Source organism: Hippocampus bargibanti, linkage group LG14, assembly GCF_051943395.1.
Source record: "Hippocampus bargibanti isolate YZ-2025 linkage group LG14, ASM5194339v1, whole genome shotgun sequence".
Taxonomy (NCBI): Eukaryota; Metazoa; Chordata; class Actinopteri; order Syngnathiformes; family Syngnathidae; genus Hippocampus; species Hippocampus bargibanti.
The window spans coordinates 15,157,477-15,177,911 of NC_142747.1; the positions used below are offsets into that span (position 1 = coordinate 15,157,477).

The window sequence follows — 20,435 nt, forward strand, 5'->3', positions numbered from 1 at the left end:
CAAAATATATATATATATATATATATATATTTATTTATATACTGTATATATATATATATATACTGTATATATATATTTATATACTGTATATATTTATATATATTGTGTGTATATATATACAGTAAAGTCTCGTTATATCGATATTCAAGGGAGTCCCAAAAAATATCGATATAACCGGGACTATCGATATATCCGACCCTGTTTGCATGTAATTTTCTCCGTGCGTGCATAGAAATAGTATCGATATAACCGGGACTATCGATATATCCGATATCGATATAACGAGACTTTACTGTATATATATACATTTTTTGTGTGTATATATATATAATGTATATATATATTGTGTGTGTGTATATACACTCTTTATATATATATATATATATATATACTGTATATATTTATATACTGAATGTATATATATTTTTTACTATATATATATTTTTAAGGTGCCAATTGCACTTTTGAGTTGTTATTAAAATTATGATAGTGTAAAGCAGGCCATAGTAATATTTTATTAATGTTATGAGTGCTCATAGACTCATATTTAAAAACCTAAGTTGTCAAAAATAAATAAATAAATAAATAAAACAGATTGGCTGACATTAACAGTTAAATTACCCGATATGTACCAAATGAAGTGTTTGAGCATATTACAATTTGAGGAAGTCTTCATGACTCGCATATAAAAATCAAAAGCTAGAAAGATATGTACAGTACAAAATATTTTTTAAGTCAACATACAGTTTATTATTTGCTCATATCTTACAGTTTATTACATCAACTATCTTTAATCACCCACTGCCATTGATGTTTTTTAATTTGTGCCTACAAAAGGAAGGGCAACTTGAAAACTTGAAGCTACACATATATCACAAAGTGACTGAATAAACATGAATATAAACAGAGTGAGTTTAGGCTGCAGTGAACTCAAAATCTCACACATCGTTATTATTGAGTCAGTCAAGTAATTCTCATTTTTGACTTAAAGTGCTTGGTTGATTTTTTTTTTTTCCTGTTATGTGCTAAAATGACACATTACCTGTTATTGATGAGGAACTGAATCTGTGCCATCAATGATTTCAACCAGTGCAATAATAAAGACATGAACCGTAATTGTTCCTTATGGAACATATTGTAAATAGCAAGTCAAAGAAAGATATGGGTCATTCCAAAATTGGAGAATATGTGTTTAAAAGTGATTTTTAAAATATAATTAAAATATTAAATAGTGCTTTATCTTGAGAGTTTTGAAAGGCACTTAATAATTAAATGTATTATTATTATTATTATTATTAGCATTCCCCATTTAGCTTTTACAACTAATCTTAACGAACTGTCCCACAAACCAATGCCACTCGGTTGCTCATGTAAGAAAAATTAGCGTATCTTTTTTTTTTTTTTTTTGCTGTTCCATTAAGTTTATTCCTAGCCATAAGCAGAGCAACTAACACAATTAGCATGTAATACTAATAGCATTAGCATTGACTGTTACAGGAGTGTTGCCGTTACCGTTTGTAAACCAATTGGAGAAGACAACTTAATATTTTGAAAATATTTTTCTAAAGCCTGAATATTTATAACAGGGTTGCAACAAACGCAACAAAATATGGTTTGATAAATTATATGGCTCATATATTGCAAATTTCCCCATTGTGGGACTATTAAAGGCTTGCTTATCTTATATGAAATAGAAGTATTTGTGATGGATGAGCAGAATTAAATACATCATCCATTTTTTATCTACTTATCCTCACAAGGGTGGTAAGAAATACAGTTTTTGCAAAATATTGATCCCCAAATTACCAACAATTCTGGAATGACCTCTAACAATATTCATTTGGCGTACCTCAAATGCTTAGATGAAATCCATGCAGACATTTATTTTTGCGGAACAAAAAACTAAAAGTTCCTTGGATCCCACTTTCGCTTGCCCCATAAGAAACAATAACCTGGCTGCACTCCACTTGTTTGCATGTCATTGCTGTGTCGTGTTAATTTGTCTCAAAGATCACGTCTTCTCGTGCAGTTAGGTCCCGCAGTAGATTGTCAGGGTGGAGCTCATCATGGGTTTTTCTGGAGGGAATGAACAAATTTGAATTAAGAAGCACAGACAAGATTCAACACTACAACACCTATTGAAAAAGAATATCGTGCTGAAGTTAAATTGAGGTTAAAGACGCTAGTGACTAGCCAATCATAAACTGCTCTGATCACAAGTGCATACTGACCAGAGCTAGCATACGTTATTGGTAGCCAGCTGCATAAGCGAATCCTGTATATTGTGTTGATTTAATAGCGGTTTTGCAACCCATAATGGCTAAAGACGGAGAAGAAATGTATTTGGTTGGAGATCTACTGTTAGCCCTTTTCAAGACGGAATTTTCAAGAAAAAAATGGACATCATTAAGAAAGGTCGGTCAGTTATTTCCTGGCTAATGGTAGCCTCTACTGTAAATCACATCACACTTTTTTTCAGACTACTACTACTACTACTACTACTACTATTACTACTACTACTAATAATAATAATAATAATAATACATTTCTGGCCATGGCCTATGGCAATGTTATTTCCCTTCCACAAGGAGGCAGCATTTCTTTTTTTTTCCATGTTAGCTCTTAGTTCCAGCTTCAGATGTTGTTCAAGCACTATATAAACCTCTAAGTATGTATTGCATTGGATTTTGGACAGCCACCCTCATTTCAAGCTCATATAACTCCAGACCCACATAATTTAGGAAATAACCTTTTTTCCTGATAAAAGAATAGAGTCTAAGGTTTCTTACGCTGCATTGAATGTTTATGTAGTCCTAAAACTCAATATTCTGTGGTTCCTTGAAATCGAATGACAATAACAAAAACCATGGCACTGGAGTGGACACATTTGTGCACGTCTGTCAGTGAATGAGTTCAATGTTGAACTGTAACGCTTTACCTCAATGATGGTGTGAATCCAATTGAGCATCTCCTCTACGTTGCAATAGACACCGGGACGCCTCTCCCTGGCACAACCGACACCCCAGCTCACGACGCCAATTAGATACCATTTGGATGATGTGAAGTGTACCAGGGGTCCTCCACTGTCACCCTGAGGTGTGCAGAAGCATGGTTAACATTTGATCTCTCCCATAAAAAAAATCATTTGGGTGTGTTTTCATGCTGCAGTTACCTGACATGCGTCCACTTTGCCTTCCAGAAAACCAGCACAGATCATCCTTTCGGTGATGGCATTGCCATACACAGTCGGGCTGGCACACTTATTCCTTTCGATGAGCGGAATGTTAGCTTTTTGAAGCGATGGAGAGATGTTTCCTGAAGGCAACATGAAAGTATGTAATTTGAGGGAAAAACATGACATGACAATTTTTGAAAGACGACATCATAATGATGAGGTCGTTCACCATTTTCCTCCAGGTAGCCCCAACCCGTCACCACCATTGCGGCTGAAGGAGGAAGGCTGAAAGATTTTGGGGGAAGACAAACTGGCATCCGGCTCGCTGGAACACATCAACGCAGAAGTATGTTCATGAGCAAATGTAAGCCGAAAGTTACACATTGTTTCTTTTTTCCAAAAGTATTGATTGGGAGGCCATAATTGAAAATTTCTTTTTGAGATATTAATGCAATCAGCTAATTAAGTAAACTTGATTCATATAATACAAGTGGTGGGCCATCAGGGCCTGCAAGGCCTTCTCTGCTGGCCTAAAAATATCTGAATCGCAGACTAATGTTAATTATATTTTGTTAATTTAATAATTATAATTACCATGGTCAGAAATTTACCCGGACGCCTTCACAATCAGTTCTGCAGGCCCTGGAGCTTAAAAATTAATGAAACTGTTGCTTTGACCAATCAGAGTTCGAGTTGGCAACCTCAGGCCTGCTGCAAGGTGTTGGAAACGTCAGGGTTTTCGCAAACTATGATTGGCTGGTCACATGATTGGCGAGTCACTAACCAATCATAGTATCATTAGTGATAAGAGCATAATGGCCAGAGCTAGCACATTATATCAGTCGTGAGCTGGAATGGATTTTGTGGCAGATATACTGTTAAAGCCTTTTTCAAGACGGACTTTTCAAGCATAGATGGATATCGTTAAGAAAGGTTGAACAGCTCCGAAGCTAGCAAAATTAGAAAAAAAAATGTGCAGTTTTATGAGGTTATCATGAATCCACACGTTCATAGTAAACATTTGAAAAGTTAAATAACAGTATTTCTCAAGTTTCTTCAAGTCACGTTATTTATTGGCTATCATCACCCTCTAGTGGACGTGTAGTAAATCACACCACAGTCGCAGCTGTGTATTGATTTAGATGTAGCGCTACTGAAGGCCAAGGTTTGACAAGCACGGCCCGCCACTGAATAATATAGCACAGTACTTGCGTTTTGCAATCTAGGCCCAATTTCTGAGGCATCTAGATAATTTGTAACTGATGTTTCTGAGGTATTTTGCGGGTTTTTTAACCTGGTTTCATCGTAAATGGAAGTTGACCTAGTGAATCAGGAAAAGTACTGAATGTAAAAGTGGACAGACCTCGACATGTCCAAATTGTGGATTTTGATATGCTGATCATGTACGTATTTATTCCTATTTGTATATTTATTCCTTAACTTAACTTAAATTCCGGGTCCCACAGAATATTGAGTTTTACGACTTCATCAACATTCAATGCAGCATAAGAAACCGTAGACTATCTTCTTTTATCACAAAAAAAGAGCTAATTCCTAAATTATATGGGTCTGGAGTAACATGAGGTGCAAATGGGGGCGGCTGTACAAAAGGCCAATGCTGCCCTCCCGTGGAAGGGAAAAACATTGCCAGATGTCTGACCAGTGCTTTACGGAACCAAAAAAAAAAAAACATAACCTGAACAAATTCAGGAATGGCGCTCCACGTCATATTTTCAATTCCCAAATAAATTCAGGAATGACAGTGATTGAGTTAAAATAACCAAAATGGTGTGATCTCACTCTTGTGTTCAATGGCTCTAATCAGCAATGTCTACTTCATGTTTCTTGCTAAAATCCTTCCCCAAATTACAAATTGTCTTCCCAATTGAAAACAATCAATGACTGCAAGCCTTTTTTTTCACTGAATCGCTTTAGGAAACGGATTGTTACTACTCGCACTTACCTCCCACTGTGATTGGACTTGTAAGTCTCATGAGTGCTATATCATAATCATTGCGAGCTGGGTTATAGTTTCCATTCAGAATGATTCTGTCCACAGAGGAACCTCCCAAGGTACCCATGTAGGTCCGGCCCGACACCACTTTCCAGCGACTTAGCTCCTTTTTACCCCTGCAGGGCCCATAAGAAAAAGGGGACGTGAGTCAAAGGTGCATGACATCAACAAATAAATGAGAACAACATTACCGACCCTGCGAAGCAGTGAGCTGCGGTGATCACCCAACGTGGCGTCACTAGCGAGCCTCCGCATGTATGCTGGCCGCCCTGCTGCAGGCTTACTTGCCACGGCCAGTCCTCGATGGTAGCATCCGTACCCCCAACAATGCGGTTCTGAGGGTCTCCCTCACCACAGTCTGACAAAATGACATACAGCGATACCTCAGTTTACGAACTTAACTGGTTCTCAGAAAGTGTGTGTAAGGTGAAACGTGTGTCTTCCAAACATTAATTTCCCATAGGAAACAATTAAAATGAGAATAATCCATTCCCAGGTCCCCATAAAACATAATTTTCTCATAAATCAGCCTAAAAAATACGCAAAATATACCTTGTTTTGTGTATAATAAATGTGCTATTGTATTGTAATTAAAGAAACAAACTGTACTTTCATAATAAAGTTGTTTTATTTACCATTGTGGTGGTAGTTGTCAATGGATGACGAACTTCAAGGTTGCCTCTTGATGATATCCGAGTGAAGTTGCTGTGCTTTCTCGGCGATAATACCCTCACTCACAATGTCCCTTGCTAGCTGTTTTTCGTTAATCCAAATCAACAGAAGTTTTTCAACCTCTTCTATTGCCTGAGACCATTGCTTTGACAACACAGAAACACCTTTAGCCACACATAGCAATGGTCAACTTAGCATACTGGTAGTGGGACTCTAAGTCACACAAACGCACACCTCGTTCGTGTTTCTCGATGATCTCCTTCTTCTGCTCGACCGTAATTTTGTTTTGTGTCCTCTTTGGCTTCACACGAGCCTGTGGTGGGGTCTTTTTCAGTCTCATAATAGCAAAAGTATCCTTGACAACAAACCATGTATGCACTCAAGGAAAACTAGTCCGCCAGCCACAGTGGCGCTGTTCGACCGTGTGGTTTGGTGTTTTTCCGCCAAAAGTAGTCCGCCGCCACCGTGGCGCTCCGTGTGCTTTGGTTTGTTTGCCGAAAATTAGTTCGGATACCAAGATTATATTCTCGTACATTTAATGTTTGCAAGTTGAAGTTCGTAAACTAAATCATTCATCAGCTGAGGTATTACTGTACTTTAAACTCGTGGGCAATGCCTATTATGAGCATCCAACCAAACTTTGAACACACTACCGCTAATGAAGGACATTAACTCTGCTCTGGCAAACCAGGTTGAACTAGTTTCTTTGAATCTGCAAAACTGTTTTTGCATATGAATGACTCACAAGATGGGCTCATTCATGTGTTTGCTAAAGGCTTTGCAGTCAACAGCCACATGTATGAGCTTGTTAGTCAAACCAGTTTCACAATCACGTCACCGAGCCCCCATTTGTTGCTATGCTGTTAAGAGAAAAAAAAAGCTAGTAACATAAGCAATGTGTCTAAAAATAGTACCAACCTGAACAGGTTAAAGAAACCACAGCTCCGGATCTGCATGTACTCCTACAGGAGGAAGAACAATTCTTAAAAACTATCATTTGACCTCATAATGAGTCATACGTTGATCAAAAATTCTGACATAAACATGCGTATACAATTTTATGCTTGGGGTCAACTCAAATAAAATGATACATCATTGAAAAAGGCCTTAAAAAGAAAAGGAACAAAAACTGGGAATGGTTTTGGTGTTGAGAACAGAAACTCAGAGAAGGGGAAATTAGCAGAGGCTCCAACACAAAAATAGAGCACAGCGCAGAAAATAAAACTAAAAAATAGTGCAAAAAAAGGAGAATTGGATCCTGTTTTTGTTTAATGCCTGTTTCAAAAGCACATGATTACAAATATTTTGGGGTCCACGTCATTATCGTTTGGCTTGTTTGCTGCGCACCTGCTGTTTGGTGATTCACTCAGGATTAACTCTAGCGGAGTGATAACTACAGTAAAGTCTCGTTATATCGATATTCAAGGGAGTCCGAAAAAATATCGATATAACCGGGACTATCGATATATCCGACCCTGTTTGCATGTAATTTTCTCCGTGCGTGCATAGAAATAGTATCGATATAACCGGGACTATCGATATATCCGACCCTGTTTGCATGTAATTTTCTCCGTGCGTGCATAGAAATAGTATCGATATAACCGGGACTATCGATATATCCGATATCGATATAACGAGACTTTACTGTATTTTCATTTCGTCAGTTTTTGCAAACTATGATTAGCTAGTCACATGAATGGCTAGTGATAGTATCACTCGCCGCTAGTGATAAGAGCATACTGGCCAGAGCTAGCACATTGTATCAGTCGCGAGCTGCATAACCAAAAATATTGTTGTTTCAATTTTATATTGGTTTTGTCAGCCCACTATGGCTAAAGGAGGAGAAGAAATTGATTTGGTTGCAGATATACTATTAAAGCCTTTTTCAAGACGGACTTTTCAAGAATAGATGGACATCATTAAAGTTGTATAGCTCCAAAGCAAGAAAAATAGCAAATAATATTGCAATTTTATGAGGTTATCATGAATATACACGTTCATAGTAAAAAAAAAATCGAACAGTTTAATGACAGTTTCTTAAGTCAAAAGTTATTTCCTAGCCAACGGCACCCTCTAGTGGACATGTAGTAATATCACACCACACTCGCAGCTGATTGATTCAGACGTAGCACTACTGAAGGCCTAGGAGTGACATGCATGGCCCGCCACTGATTGATTGTCACCGTTTTCGAAAATTGGTGGCCACATTCGGTCAGTTCATCATATACTAATTTGCTGTTCGGAATTGAGCCACTAGATGGCAGGACTTTGCACATGCAGGTAACTGCGTTATTGCACAATGTATTAATTAAACATGCAGGCCAGATGTTATTGATTTTATGACTGAAGCAGCGGGCCGGATGAAAATTGACCATGGGCCGCATTTGGCCCCCGGGCCGGACTTTGGAGGTGTCTGCTGTAAGATGCAGTGTCGCTCACCGGTCAACTGTAGCCTGGTGAACTGGCGTGTTTCCCGTCCCTGACCTTAGTCCAGCAAATGGTCCAGATTTCAGGTTCGATAATAACGTGTTTACCGGCACATCGATGCTACGAGGTTTTCTACCAGGGGGGAAATGACACATCTTTAGAGATTGAATCTGAGGTGATTCTGAATTATTCTTAGCTGGAACTGACTTGGTATATCCCAGTTGCGTGCACGCCGTCTGTGTGTGCTTATCCGTCCAGTCTTCGCTACACACACTTCTCCAACCTGAGCTGGGATTGTACACCTGCAGGATGCTTTGGCGGGTCATGAGACGAACTGTGGGGATGTATAAAGGAGATCTTTTTTTTTCATTGAAAGTTGTGGTGACAAACAAGCAAATCCAGAGGTGGTCGTTTGGCTCTACCTGGAAAGGTCGTATTGACCTTGACGTTTGATAAGCACGTTTGTTCGTCTTCTCCTCCTTTGCAATCGTCCGTTCCATCGCATGCTTTATCTAGCTGGATGAATTTAAACGACTTTGTGCAAAAGAAGTACTTGCTGTCGATCAGCTGCTTGACTGAAAGAAAGAAACGATTCACATCGGAAGAAAAGCTTGTCAAAACCGTGACTTGATTTGATGTTTTTCTTTCAATTGGCTGGTGTCACCATTTGATCTGATTGGATGACTGCCAACACTGTGCCCCCCCCCCCCCCCAAAAAAAAAAACAAAACGATTGTATCTGTCCGATGATTTTAACTCATTCTCTGCCATTCCCGAATTTATTATGGAATTGAAAAGCCTGACATGGAGCGCCACTTTGTTTTGGTTTTTCTTGCGAGAGGGGTGCCTATGAAGCGCTGGTCAGACGTCTGTCTGGCAGTGTTTTTCCCTCCCATGAGAGGGCAGCATTTGCCTTTTGTACATCCGGCCCCATTTCAAGTTCAGATAACTCCAGACCCATATGATTTATGAATTTACTATTTTTTCAGATGACAGAAGAGAATATAAGGTTTCTTATGCTGAATTAAATGTTTATGTAGTCCTAAAATTCAATATTCTGTGGGTCCTGCAATTGGAGTGAAAATGACAAAAACCCTGGCACTTGAGTCGACACATTTCTGCATAACGTCAGGTAGTGAATTAGTTAAAAAACATTCATTCAAGCGTGTTACTCACTAAAGTATCCTGCGGTGACCAGGATCCCCAGCAACACCACAACTGCTGCTATGGTCAACAGCACCTTCTTCGTCTTGGACGCCTTCACTTTCTGAGTCTTTGGAGCCGTCATGGGCTTTCTGTGGCGGCCTGGCCGTGGAACCACTGGAAAAGAGGTGTGAGATGAATAATAATAATAATAATAATAATAATAATAATAATAATAATAATAATAATGGTAGACAGTAGTGGTAGTAATGGTAGACAGTGGTGGTAGTAATGGGAGTAATGGTAATAATAGTAATAATGGTAATAATGGTAATGATAATGATAATTGAAATTTAATAATAATAATAATAATAATAATAATAATAATAGTGGTAGACAGTAGTGGTAGTAATGGTAGTAATAGGAGTAATGGTAATGATAATGATAATGGAAATTTAATACTACTACTACTACTACTAATAATAATAATAATAATAATAATAATAATAATAATAGTGGTAGTAATGGTAGTAATGGGACTAATGGTAATAATCATAATAATGGTAATAATCGTAATAATAATAATAATGATAATGATAATGATAATTTAATAATAATAATAATAATTAATAATAGAAGAAGATGATTTCGACAGGGCGCTATTCAATCAGCTTACCTATGTGCTTTGGGTTCAACGGTCTTGTGCTTTCTTCGGGAGACTGATTGTTCTGACAAATAGCACAACAAAAGAATAATAGTGAGCACAAATGCAGAAACAAAATGCTGTTCATGGGTTTGCTGGACCTGTGTGCTACAGCTTGTTATCAGTCTTTTGCTATTATTGACGCTCCGGTGAACTCTGCAGCTTCAATATGCGTATTCAAATGGTGTAAATTTATCCCATTTGGACAAACCAGTTGTGATACATAATCAGTTTTAAGAGCTCTTGTTCTTCCTAGTGTCTACATTTACTGTATTCCCATTGAATGGTGTATTTTCAAACTTTGTCCATATATTGGATAAGGCGCACCAGACTATAAAGCGCACCTTCAATGAATACAAAATGTTTTCCAAATATATAATATAAATATTTAAATGTTTCCAAATATAAGGCACACCACATTATAAGGCGGGACAGTGGAGGCTTGGGTTACACACTACTTCTACAGGGGGAAATTGAGACAGTGGGTGCTGACATTAGTTGCGAGACCTGTTGTGGCTCATAATGACTTCACATATGAGGCGCACCTGTGTATAAGGTGCGGGCCATCTTTTGAAGAAAATTAAGGCTTTTGGGTGCGCCTTATACACCGGAAATTATGGTAAATTATTTTTTATTGTATTTTGTTTGGGAGGGAGGCCCATTCCATTCAAACTCTCATTAACCCAAATCACAGTTGTAGAACTATTTCCCAAGTCAGATACAATGTTATCAATCAGACACTGCCATATGTTCTTTCACCCTTTTCATTTCCTCTCCTTTCAATGCATTGAAAAATGGGTTATAAAATATTTCCCAAATACAGTAAAGTCTCATTATATCGATATCGGATATATCGATAGTCCCGGTTATATCGATACTATTTCTATGTACGCACGGAGAAAATTACATGCAAACAGGGTCGGATATATCGATAGTCCCGGTTATATCGATATTTTTTCGGACTCCCTTGAATATCGATATAACGAGACTTTACTGTATATTCATGATACTTTTCATGGCCACCATGAAGAGTTTTTTCAGTTACATCCACCAGCTACGGAGTTTGGACCATTTCCATAATATTCATAAATATTTGGCTCTATACACGTGCATAAGGGCCTTTTCTGACAGCAACCAGTCTTTTATAGACAGAACACAAGAACCCTCTGGCAAGATACATGCACACGTATGTTTCATTTGCATTACTGTTCGTAACAGTTCGTGTTGATTGCAGGACCAGTTCCAACGATGAGATGCTAGCATTTATTAGTGGTTTCCATGACTATTTGTTTTTTTAATTGGTCAAGCAAAAGGCTAGTTGATCTGAAAACATTTCAAGATGTCCTAAATATCCCTGCAGTGTACTTTTTTGTATTCGTCGAACATTCTGTTGTTAGTGGGCATTATGTGCACTTTTGCTACATAATATTACAGTAAAGTCTCGTTATATCGATATCGGTTATATCGATAGTACTGCTTATTACGATACTATTTCTATGAACGCAAGGAGAAAATTTACATGCCGCAGGATCGGATATATCGATAGTCCGGTTATATCGATATTTTTTCCGACTCCCCAGAATATCGATATAACGAGACTTTACTGTATGTTTAATGAGATCTGACACCAAAACTTTTTGCAATCGTGTATCAGTCACCTTATCAAGTTCAGAGACTTTCACCATGAAATTAATTGGTATAAATTTGTAATACCTTTTTAATTAACAACTTTAAAAAATATTATTGGGAAATCTCGAAGAAAACATAATTATAATAGTTTTGCGTGTTTAAAAAGTTGTATTTCAAAATCTAGAGTCCTTGAATCATATGAACTCATTCATCTTCTTTCATCAGAAAAAAAGAGTTAATTCCTAAATTATATGGGTCTGGAGTTATATGAGCTTGAAATGAGGGTGGCTGTTCGAAATAAAATGCAATACATACATATTGGTTTATATAGTGTGTTAACAACAGCTGAAGCTGGAACAAAGAGTTAACATGGAAAAAAAGGGAAATGATGCCCCCTTGTGGTAAAGAAAAACATTGCCAGAGGCCATGGCCAGAGCTTTATCGGCACCCAACCAGGAAAGAAAATAACAAATTTCGGAATACTTATCTACATCATATTTTCAATTCTCGAATACATTCCTGAATGGCAGTGAATGACATCAAATGCTGATATATATATTTTTCAATTGAGTTAGCATGAATATTTTAGTACTTGAAGAGCGTTTTAGAAATTGTTACACCTTCATAAACATGGCAAATTTGATCACATCCAGTAGAATTTTAATCCAATCCGATTCTAATCGTGCCGTTCGTGAATCGTATCGTGTTCCATGTATATAGAGTGGTCTTTTATTGGCGATGCAAATGTATCACAATCCTTGGAGACTAGCCTGTGCTGAACAAAAGGAAAACAAGACATTTGCAAACCTCCACGAACTGACATCAATTTCAGACAGCTGTGTTTAGGAGTCTAAAAAGGCACATAGTACCTGCACACTTTTACTTAAATCACTCAATGCGACTGATAGACTAGTCAAATGTGTTCCGTTATAAAAAAGGACACCATACGGAAAACCTATCCTAAAACTGAACTCACGTCTGACAACAGGGAGGTGATATTTCCAACCAGCATTTGCCGCTTACACTCCGTGTTAGGGACCGGTTGAGCGCACAAAAGCCATCAGCACTTTTGTGGTTACATGCTTGTGAACAAACCGGTTGATAAAGATTCATACTATTGTTTTTTTGTCAACAAATTTCTAATTTCAGCGCTACTGTATACTCACCCACATGATGCAGCGATCAGTCTGTCCTAAACTGTCCACAGAATCTCCTTAAGAGAAATTTCACAGTTCACCAAAAACGCTGCGTTCCCTTGCTCTCTTTTGCCTGACTTCAACTTCAAAGACTGACTTGATTTTGTATCCCTCCCCTCACGTTGTCTTTCTCCAGCTCTGTAACATATATACGCTGGAAGGGCATCTGACTTGGGGCTCTCTGCAACCTCAGGCCCGTCATAAAGTTCTGCGCCGTGTTGTGTTTCGAAGCTTTGCTGATTCAGAAAGAGAGACCCGTGAACGAGCCCGAGTAGCATACCAAACAGAAACTGTTCCAGGTAACCTGACACTTGAAGCCGCTCTTCTCAATCCCTACCTGTGCACCTTTCTCACGTAAATCCCTCCCACACAATCCGCCCTCTCTAAACTTTTCAGACCCTCCCTACACGCTGGACAAATTGTTGTCTGTTTCCCATTATCTTCTTTGAACATCATCCTCCACCACAGTGCCAACTTTTCCAAACGGTGTCAAGACATCCAACTAAATAGACACATCTTGGGATAATACGTCTGTGTAAGCTCTCAGTCGTACAGGAGTGGTCCATCGATGAGAAGGTTTCTTCAGCCGTCATCTGTAGAAGATGAATGAGTTCATATGATTCAAGTCCGAAACCTTCAAATTTGTACAGATGACGGCTGAAGAAACATTCTCATCTTGGGATAATGGATTGCTCCCGATTTATCTCCTGAAAATGACAACAGATCATCCGATTAACTAAAACCACATCAAAATCGCACGCGCGCACACACACACACACACACACACACACACACACACACACACACACACACACACACAACACATTTTTCCTGCTACGTGGGGACGTACAAAAAGCTTCACGCCAGCTTTCTCGCATGTCATGTTTTGACTGGAAAATCAGCTGGCATCAAATGTATGACTCACACAGTGAGTTGTGCAACGTCCCTCTGCGTGCTCAAAGGAAATATGCTCTGAAACGGTAAGTAAATGACGATAATCTTGTGAGATAACACTGGGGAGAAGTACATAATTATAATGTGGTGTACCTTATATTTGGAAAACTTTGATATATTTATATATTATATTTGGAAAACTTTTATTCATTCATTAAGTCTGTGAGACTAATAAAGGCAAATCCAATCAAATCCAATTAAAGGTGGTTATAGTTGGTTCGCCGTATATATGGAAAGGTTTTGAGAATACATCATTAGTGGTGAGCCTTAAACTCAGATGCGCCATCTTATATTCTGGTGCACCTTATATATGGAAAAAGTATGAAAATACACCAATTATTGGGGGCATGCCTTATACTCCGATGCGCCGTATACAATATGGAAACATTTTGAAAATACACCATTTATTGGGGGGGTGTCTATACTCTGGTGCGCCTTATATATGGAAAAACATTAAAAATACATCATTTATTGGGGGTGCGTCTTATACTGTGGTGCACCTTATATATGGAAAAGGTTTGAAAACACACAATTTATTGGGGGTGCGCCTTATACTCCAGTGCGCCTTTATATGTATATGGAAACAGTTTGAAAATACACCATTCATTGGGGGTGCGCCTTAGAAAACCGGAAAATTTGGTAATCAAGATTTTCTTATCTGAAAAAAATAATCCATACAAAAATAACTGGCAACCAATTCAGGGTGTCCTCCGCCTTGTGCCCGAAGACAGCTGAGATAGGCTCCAGCAACCCCGCGACCCTAATGAGGAATAAGCGGTACGGAAAATGAGATGAGATGAGATGAAATAACTAAATAAATAAGCTCAATCACAGCCTCCTTGGCACAAAAAATGGTAAAATACCTTCAGTGAAGCTTATTGTCTCACTCATGACTCAAACAAAATTCAATACAACGATGCAACATTGAATGTTGTCATTTAACGTTTTTGATTTTGATTGTAATCATGAATTAAGTCTTTAAACGTCCTTTTTTTCTGTGTGCTCATCTTTATTTGTAATTCAAATATTTCTTCTATGCTTCTTTACCAGAACTATAAAAGCCACTGAACGTTTGCACTCGAATCCAAACTTGTGAATGTTGCTTTGAATAGCATTTATGATCAACAGAATGCTCTTTAAGACATTTTACAGCCTGCGATAAAAACAGGACGTGACTGAGCTTAGTGTGTCAAGTTTGTTAACCGACAGTGACCCTGTGGAAGGTATTTAGATTTTTTTCTTTCAGCAATATTTTAAATAGAAATAGTTTTCACTCTGCTTTATAGATATAGGAGGCAAAACAACAACAAAAAATCCAAACTTGCCCAGCTAACTTTAATGAGATGCAGTTGCTAATAATCAATTAAATAGACTTGGCCAACTTTGGTTAGCTTGTAAGCAAATAATACTGCATTCGTATAGTCACTGAGCTCAAATTGGAAAATAGTGAAATCGATTCAGACTTTATCCTTCATTTATTAAAGAAGTCAATGTGTTACGAAATAAATGCACTTAAATAAAAACTTTGAAGGAAACCATATAACCTTTGATACGCTGCCGCGTCTGTGGGCCACGCCTTATCGGACATGCAGATAAGCATGACTGGCATTGACTTACTAAAACAGTAAAGAATCAAGGATGGAACAAAGGCCTTTTTTTGCATATGAAACGGGAAAAAAGGCCACATTATTTTTTTTTTTTCAATCCAAAGACACAATGACACAGTCGATTTAAACTTATTGAAACAGACAATGATACAAAAACCCTGTAACCATGACAATAATTAATGATGCAAAAAAAATCAATTTTAAACAATAACGTCCCCCTATGCCCAATGCCTCCCTTAAAAACACTTGATGCAATAACTAAGTCAATAATCTTCTATTACATCCTTACCTACAATGTTGCAAACGCTCCACTGTGGTTCGTCCAATCAATATCCAAAGCTGGACCTTGTGAGCGTAAATATTCCTGGTTCCTTAAGGGGCCACTTATGTACTCTCAGCTGCAACACATACACACACACACCATTTAAATCGCTTGACCAACATCTCCTTGCCCAGGCATGCCCTTTGTGTAATTGGACAACTGTCCTTAGAGCCGTAAGAGGAAGCCAAGCTTAGCTTGAAAACAGCCCTGGTTAATGATTAAAAGCTCACCTGCAGTCAAAAGAATGCATGTTGTCCCACCCAGAAGTCGCAGCTGGAGTGTATCTTCACCAAAGGTTCAACAATAAAATGAATAAGTAGCAGATCCACACAATCGAATGTTAGTAAAGACAAAAGACGGCTAACTCACTATTTTGTTGTAGTAATTTACAGAGGATGTAAAAGTATTCGCACCCCATCCCGAAAGTGCCTGGAAAGTGAAGTTGGAGATTTATTTATATATTATTTTGAAATTATTTACTGGAAAGGTGCATAGTCTGAGAACTATGTAATACTTGAGATTATTTTCACCAGCATGGCCGCTTTTGAGTGCCTCATTGTTGGCCCATGAGCGCATGCACGTCACAAAAAGAATTCGAGTCAGCATGATTGCATGATACTGACTGACTGACTGACTAATAATAATAATAATAATAATAATAATAATAATAATAATAATAATACATTGTGTTTATAAGTGTCTTTCAAAACTCTCAAGAACATTGCTAATAGCTAGGTAGCTATCGAGCTAACAGATAGCTTTCAATCTCTGGTGCTTTCTGCTATCTTTGGTACTGCTTTATTTCCTGTATATGATAGCTGTCCATGTTAAGCGCTTTGTTACAGCTTCAGCTGTTGTTAAAGCGCTATATAAATCTGAATTGTATTGCATTGTATTGTATTGTAAATAGAAGGCAGAAGAGCTCGGATGTGACAACCAACTTGACAGCTGATAGTTTTTTTTTTTTTTTGTAATGATGTTATCGTCTGCCACCTCACCACCAGATGAATGAAGTCACATGCTGTCACCTCAGTGTACTGCTGTGCACATGCAAATTCAGTGATCGACACTGATACTCCATGATGTCATCTTTCATGTCCACATTTGATGACTTCAAATGTCACTCTTTCCTGGAAATGTACTACAACTTTCCCCAAAATGGTTTTGCTAAAATTCATTTTATCTCTGTGTACAGAGAGTGTTTTGCTCAGTTGTATTTATAATTTAAGTGCGAACAATTTAAGCTAATGCTAATGGCCTATTATACTGTAATATCTCAACATCTCAAGATAGCTTTAGTGTCCCAATAGTCCTTCTGATTGAAGAGACTTGAGTTTTTGCTCATGTGACAGCTCCAAATGAGTGAAACAAATGTCGCTACGTGGTATAATGGGTTGAATTGTCAAGAAAGTTGCCTATAACGACAAAGGAGTGTGTTCCACCTCCTCCATTAGCTTGTGAAAGGAAGGGACATGACAACAAAGCAGATGGACCGGTTTTTAAAAAATGCCAGCTATGGGGAACGCCAACACTCAGATCGAATATGTAGGAAGGACGCACAGAATCCTAATACAGTTTTGACTTTTAAAAACGGATCTATCAGTTATTGGATAGGTACTTTACTGAAATCCAGTCAGGAGAGGCGACATCGCAGGGTTCACAAGTTCATCTGCGATGGGCAATAATGGTAAGACGATTCTTTGTACTTGTTTTTTTTGTGTATTGTGATGGCGTGACTCTGACGCACTTCTTGGATGTTCAACAAGTCTTACTGAAATTGTGTATAGTTAGGTGGACAATGAAATATGACTGTTTAATTTTCAACAGTCACCTAAATGAATATGAATTATGGCGTTATAATGACAATGCTCAGTTTTTATTGACCATGCTAGAGAGGTCGCATTATGTTGTATTACCGTGGTTGTAGCCTATCTCATACTCGTCTTAATTATTGTTCTTGTTTTTATATCCAATATGAATCTAGAAAATAGACAAATGTGTGATCCATAAGAAATATTTCCAGAAATGGTCGTCATGGGCATTGAATTATTGAAGGGCTAACAGGAGTTAGCATCTATTGTGTTGGATTGCTATGAAACAAATTGCTGTGTTCTTCAATTTATGTCAGATTAAAGTGGATCCATCCATCTAGCCATTTTAACTAATTTCTCCGCAAAAAGGGTGGGGGTGCTTGAGCCTCTCCCAGCTGTCTTCGGCTAGTCGATGGGGGGGACACCCTGAACCTGTTGCCAGCCAATCAGAGGGCCCACAGAGACGAGCAACCATCCGCGCTCATACTTACACCTGAGGACATTTTCTTGGTGTTCAATCAACTTGCATGTTTTGGAATGTGGCAGGAAACCGGAATACCCGATGAAAATCCACATTTAGTGGCAACTTTTATATTGGAGGAAATGTGTCAATCAAATCAAATAGACTGCAGTTGACTAAATCAACGCTCCCGGCATCTATCTGCGTTGCGACAATGTCGGATATGATTTGGTTTCTAAATCGTGAGGCACCTCACCATTGCAGATTAAAATCCAAATAATAAACAACTTGATTAATCAATATATCATTGACAGTGATAGAGATTAGACAGAATAAGAAGTTATCATATTTAAAAAATTCATGCTGTTATATGCTTAGTCAACACTTGTGACTCAATACACAATTGAAGCACAGACAACCTGGGGTCAACAGACACAGCAAGTTAAACTGTCAGTTTAATCTCGGAGATTTGGCCTTGCACAGAATTTAGGACTTGGGATACTCCTTTATCACCAAAGTTATTGACGACTTGAACATCCTGCACAGGGAGAGCTCATTAGCCAGGTTACAATCAAGAAAACTATGTTTTACTAATGTATCACTTTAATTTTCATGTAGAGGGCAGAGGGCCGCAGAATTCAGACGTATGTCATGAATGATTGCGTTTCCTGCCGGCAGTAGGGACAATCTTTCTGGACAATCTGTGCATATCTCTGACTCACTCAAAAACAGACCAAGCAATGCAGTCAATGAAAAAGAGGCCTTTGAATTAAAATCATTCTTTTGTGAATGCTTCATGTATCTGTGTGTGTGTTGTCAGGCAGTAGGGTCAACCCCACTGCGGTGGGAATAGCTGTGGGTTTCGGCATACTAGCCATCCTCTTCACCATCGCCATTGTGCAGTTCTGCTACAAGTACAAGTGCAAATCCTGTCAAAACTGCTGCAAGAAAAAACGTGAGTTAGCAGGAAACCCTTTTTCGTCTTTTGATTTGTTTCCACAAGATCACATGAAAACTTTGCTTTTGTCTCTTCAGAACGACCGCTGGCAGACAGAGTGCTCATGTGAGTATACAATGCGCATAAATGACATCATTTTTGAAAGTCGTCTATATGTTTGAGTAAAACTGAGCATTTGTAACTTTCTTTCCACAGCAAAGTTGGCTTAAAAAAGTCTCCCCCTCCTTTCACCATTAGCGGTTTCAAAAAGTGACCTGTCTTTGTCATGAACTCATTCACTGCCAGACATGTGCAAATATGTGTCCACTCCAGTGCCAGGGTTTTTGTCATTGTCACTCGAAATCCAGGACCCACAGAATATTGAGTTTTAGGACTGCATAAACATTCAATGCAGTGTAGGAAATCTTAGACTCTCTTCTTTCATCAGAAAAAGAGTTAATTCCTAAATTGCATGGGTCTATAGTTATATAAGCTTGAAATGAGGGTGGCTGTCCAAAATACAATGCAATACATACATATTGGTTTACATAGTGCTTTAATAACAGCTGAAGTTGTAACAAAGTGATAAAATGAATAAAAAGGGAAATGTTGCCCCCTTGTGCAAGGGAAAATACATTGCCAGAGGTCTGGCCAGCGCTTTATCGGCACTCAAACAAGAACAAAAAAAAAGAACAAATTCGGGAATGGCGCTCTGTGTCATGTTTTCAATTCCCAAATAAATGCGTGAATGAGTGATGAATGGCAGTGAATGAGTTAAAAATTTGAAGGCAATGAAAGAGAATTTACCAAAAAAGTTGCCTGGACAGTTTGTATTATGTGACCAGTTAAATGTCGCAGTGTACTGCAACTTCTCTCGTGTGTATAGACTTCCTCTCTGTTTTGAAAATATGATGAAGCATGGAAACTGTTTATATTATTAGTCTACGGTCCCATAGCCAATAAGGATGCAGAATACAATGCCGTGTGGGAAAAAAAAAGAAAAATGCAAAAAAAAAAAAAATTAACGTTCTTTAGTAGCTAATTGTTTTGAATCAGGTTGTATTTATTGCATAAGTGATCCAAATGGTGCCTAATTCAAATGTCACAATGTAGACATGTTTTATTTATCTTTGCGACATGAAAAACTTGCAAATGTTAGAAATAGTTGTCATGCACCATACTTTTCATAATAAAATAAAGTTGGAGAACGCAAGCAACAGGAAGTTGCTCATCTTCAACTTGAAGACATCTGATCCTTTCTGATACCATAGTGGAACTTCAATGACTCATTGCTTTTCTCATAATATGACTGAAAAATGTTTTAGATACTCGTCTGATTTTAAAAAAGCCACCTCCAACGGTCATTGCGTTCTATCTTCAATAAGA

The 20,435-nt window shown here is 38.1% G+C and overlaps 1 protein-coding gene and 1 long non-coding RNA gene across 4 annotated transcripts; one reads left to right on the top strand and one right to left on the bottom strand.

Annotated features, from left to right (window-relative positions):
* Positions 1-541: 541 nt before the first annotated feature.
* tmprss4a (transmembrane serine protease 4a) lies at positions 542-16,012 on the bottom strand. 3 transcript variants are annotated; one of them, XM_089014307.1, is made up of 13 exons: positions 15,813-16,012; positions 10,107-10,158; positions 9,464-9,607; positions 8,711-8,863; positions 8,496-8,622; positions 8,301-8,420; positions 6,780-6,823; positions 5,385-5,547; positions 5,139-5,305; positions 3,405-3,500; positions 3,173-3,315; positions 2,939-3,091; positions 542-2,076 (listed from the first exon to the last, which is right to left on the bottom strand). In XM_089014307.1, the coding sequence occupies exons 3-13, from the start codon at positions 9,573-9,575 to the stop codon at positions 2,065-2,067; spliced, it is 1,290 nt and encodes a 429-aa protein (XP_088870433.1). In that variant the 5' UTR covers positions 9,576-9,607; positions 10,107-10,158; positions 15,813-16,012; the 3' UTR covers positions 542-2,064. The 3 variants fall into 3 exon arrangements, with proteins under 3 accessions (XP_088870433.1, XP_088870432.1, XP_088870431.1); XM_089014306.1 differs by having other exon boundaries at positions 15,809-16,012; XM_089014305.1 differs by lacking the exon at positions 15,813-16,012 and adding an exon at positions 12,929-13,261.
* A 1,325-nt stretch (positions 16,013-17,337) lies between these two features.
* LOC148888489 (uncharacterized) lies at positions 17,338-20,315 on the top strand. The gene is made up of 4 exons (XR_016117184.1): positions 17,338-17,528; positions 18,933-19,067; positions 19,148-19,175; positions 19,266-20,315. It is a non-coding gene; the product is annotated as an uncharacterized LOC148888489 (long non-coding RNA).
* Positions 20,316-20,435: the final 120 nt, after the last annotated feature.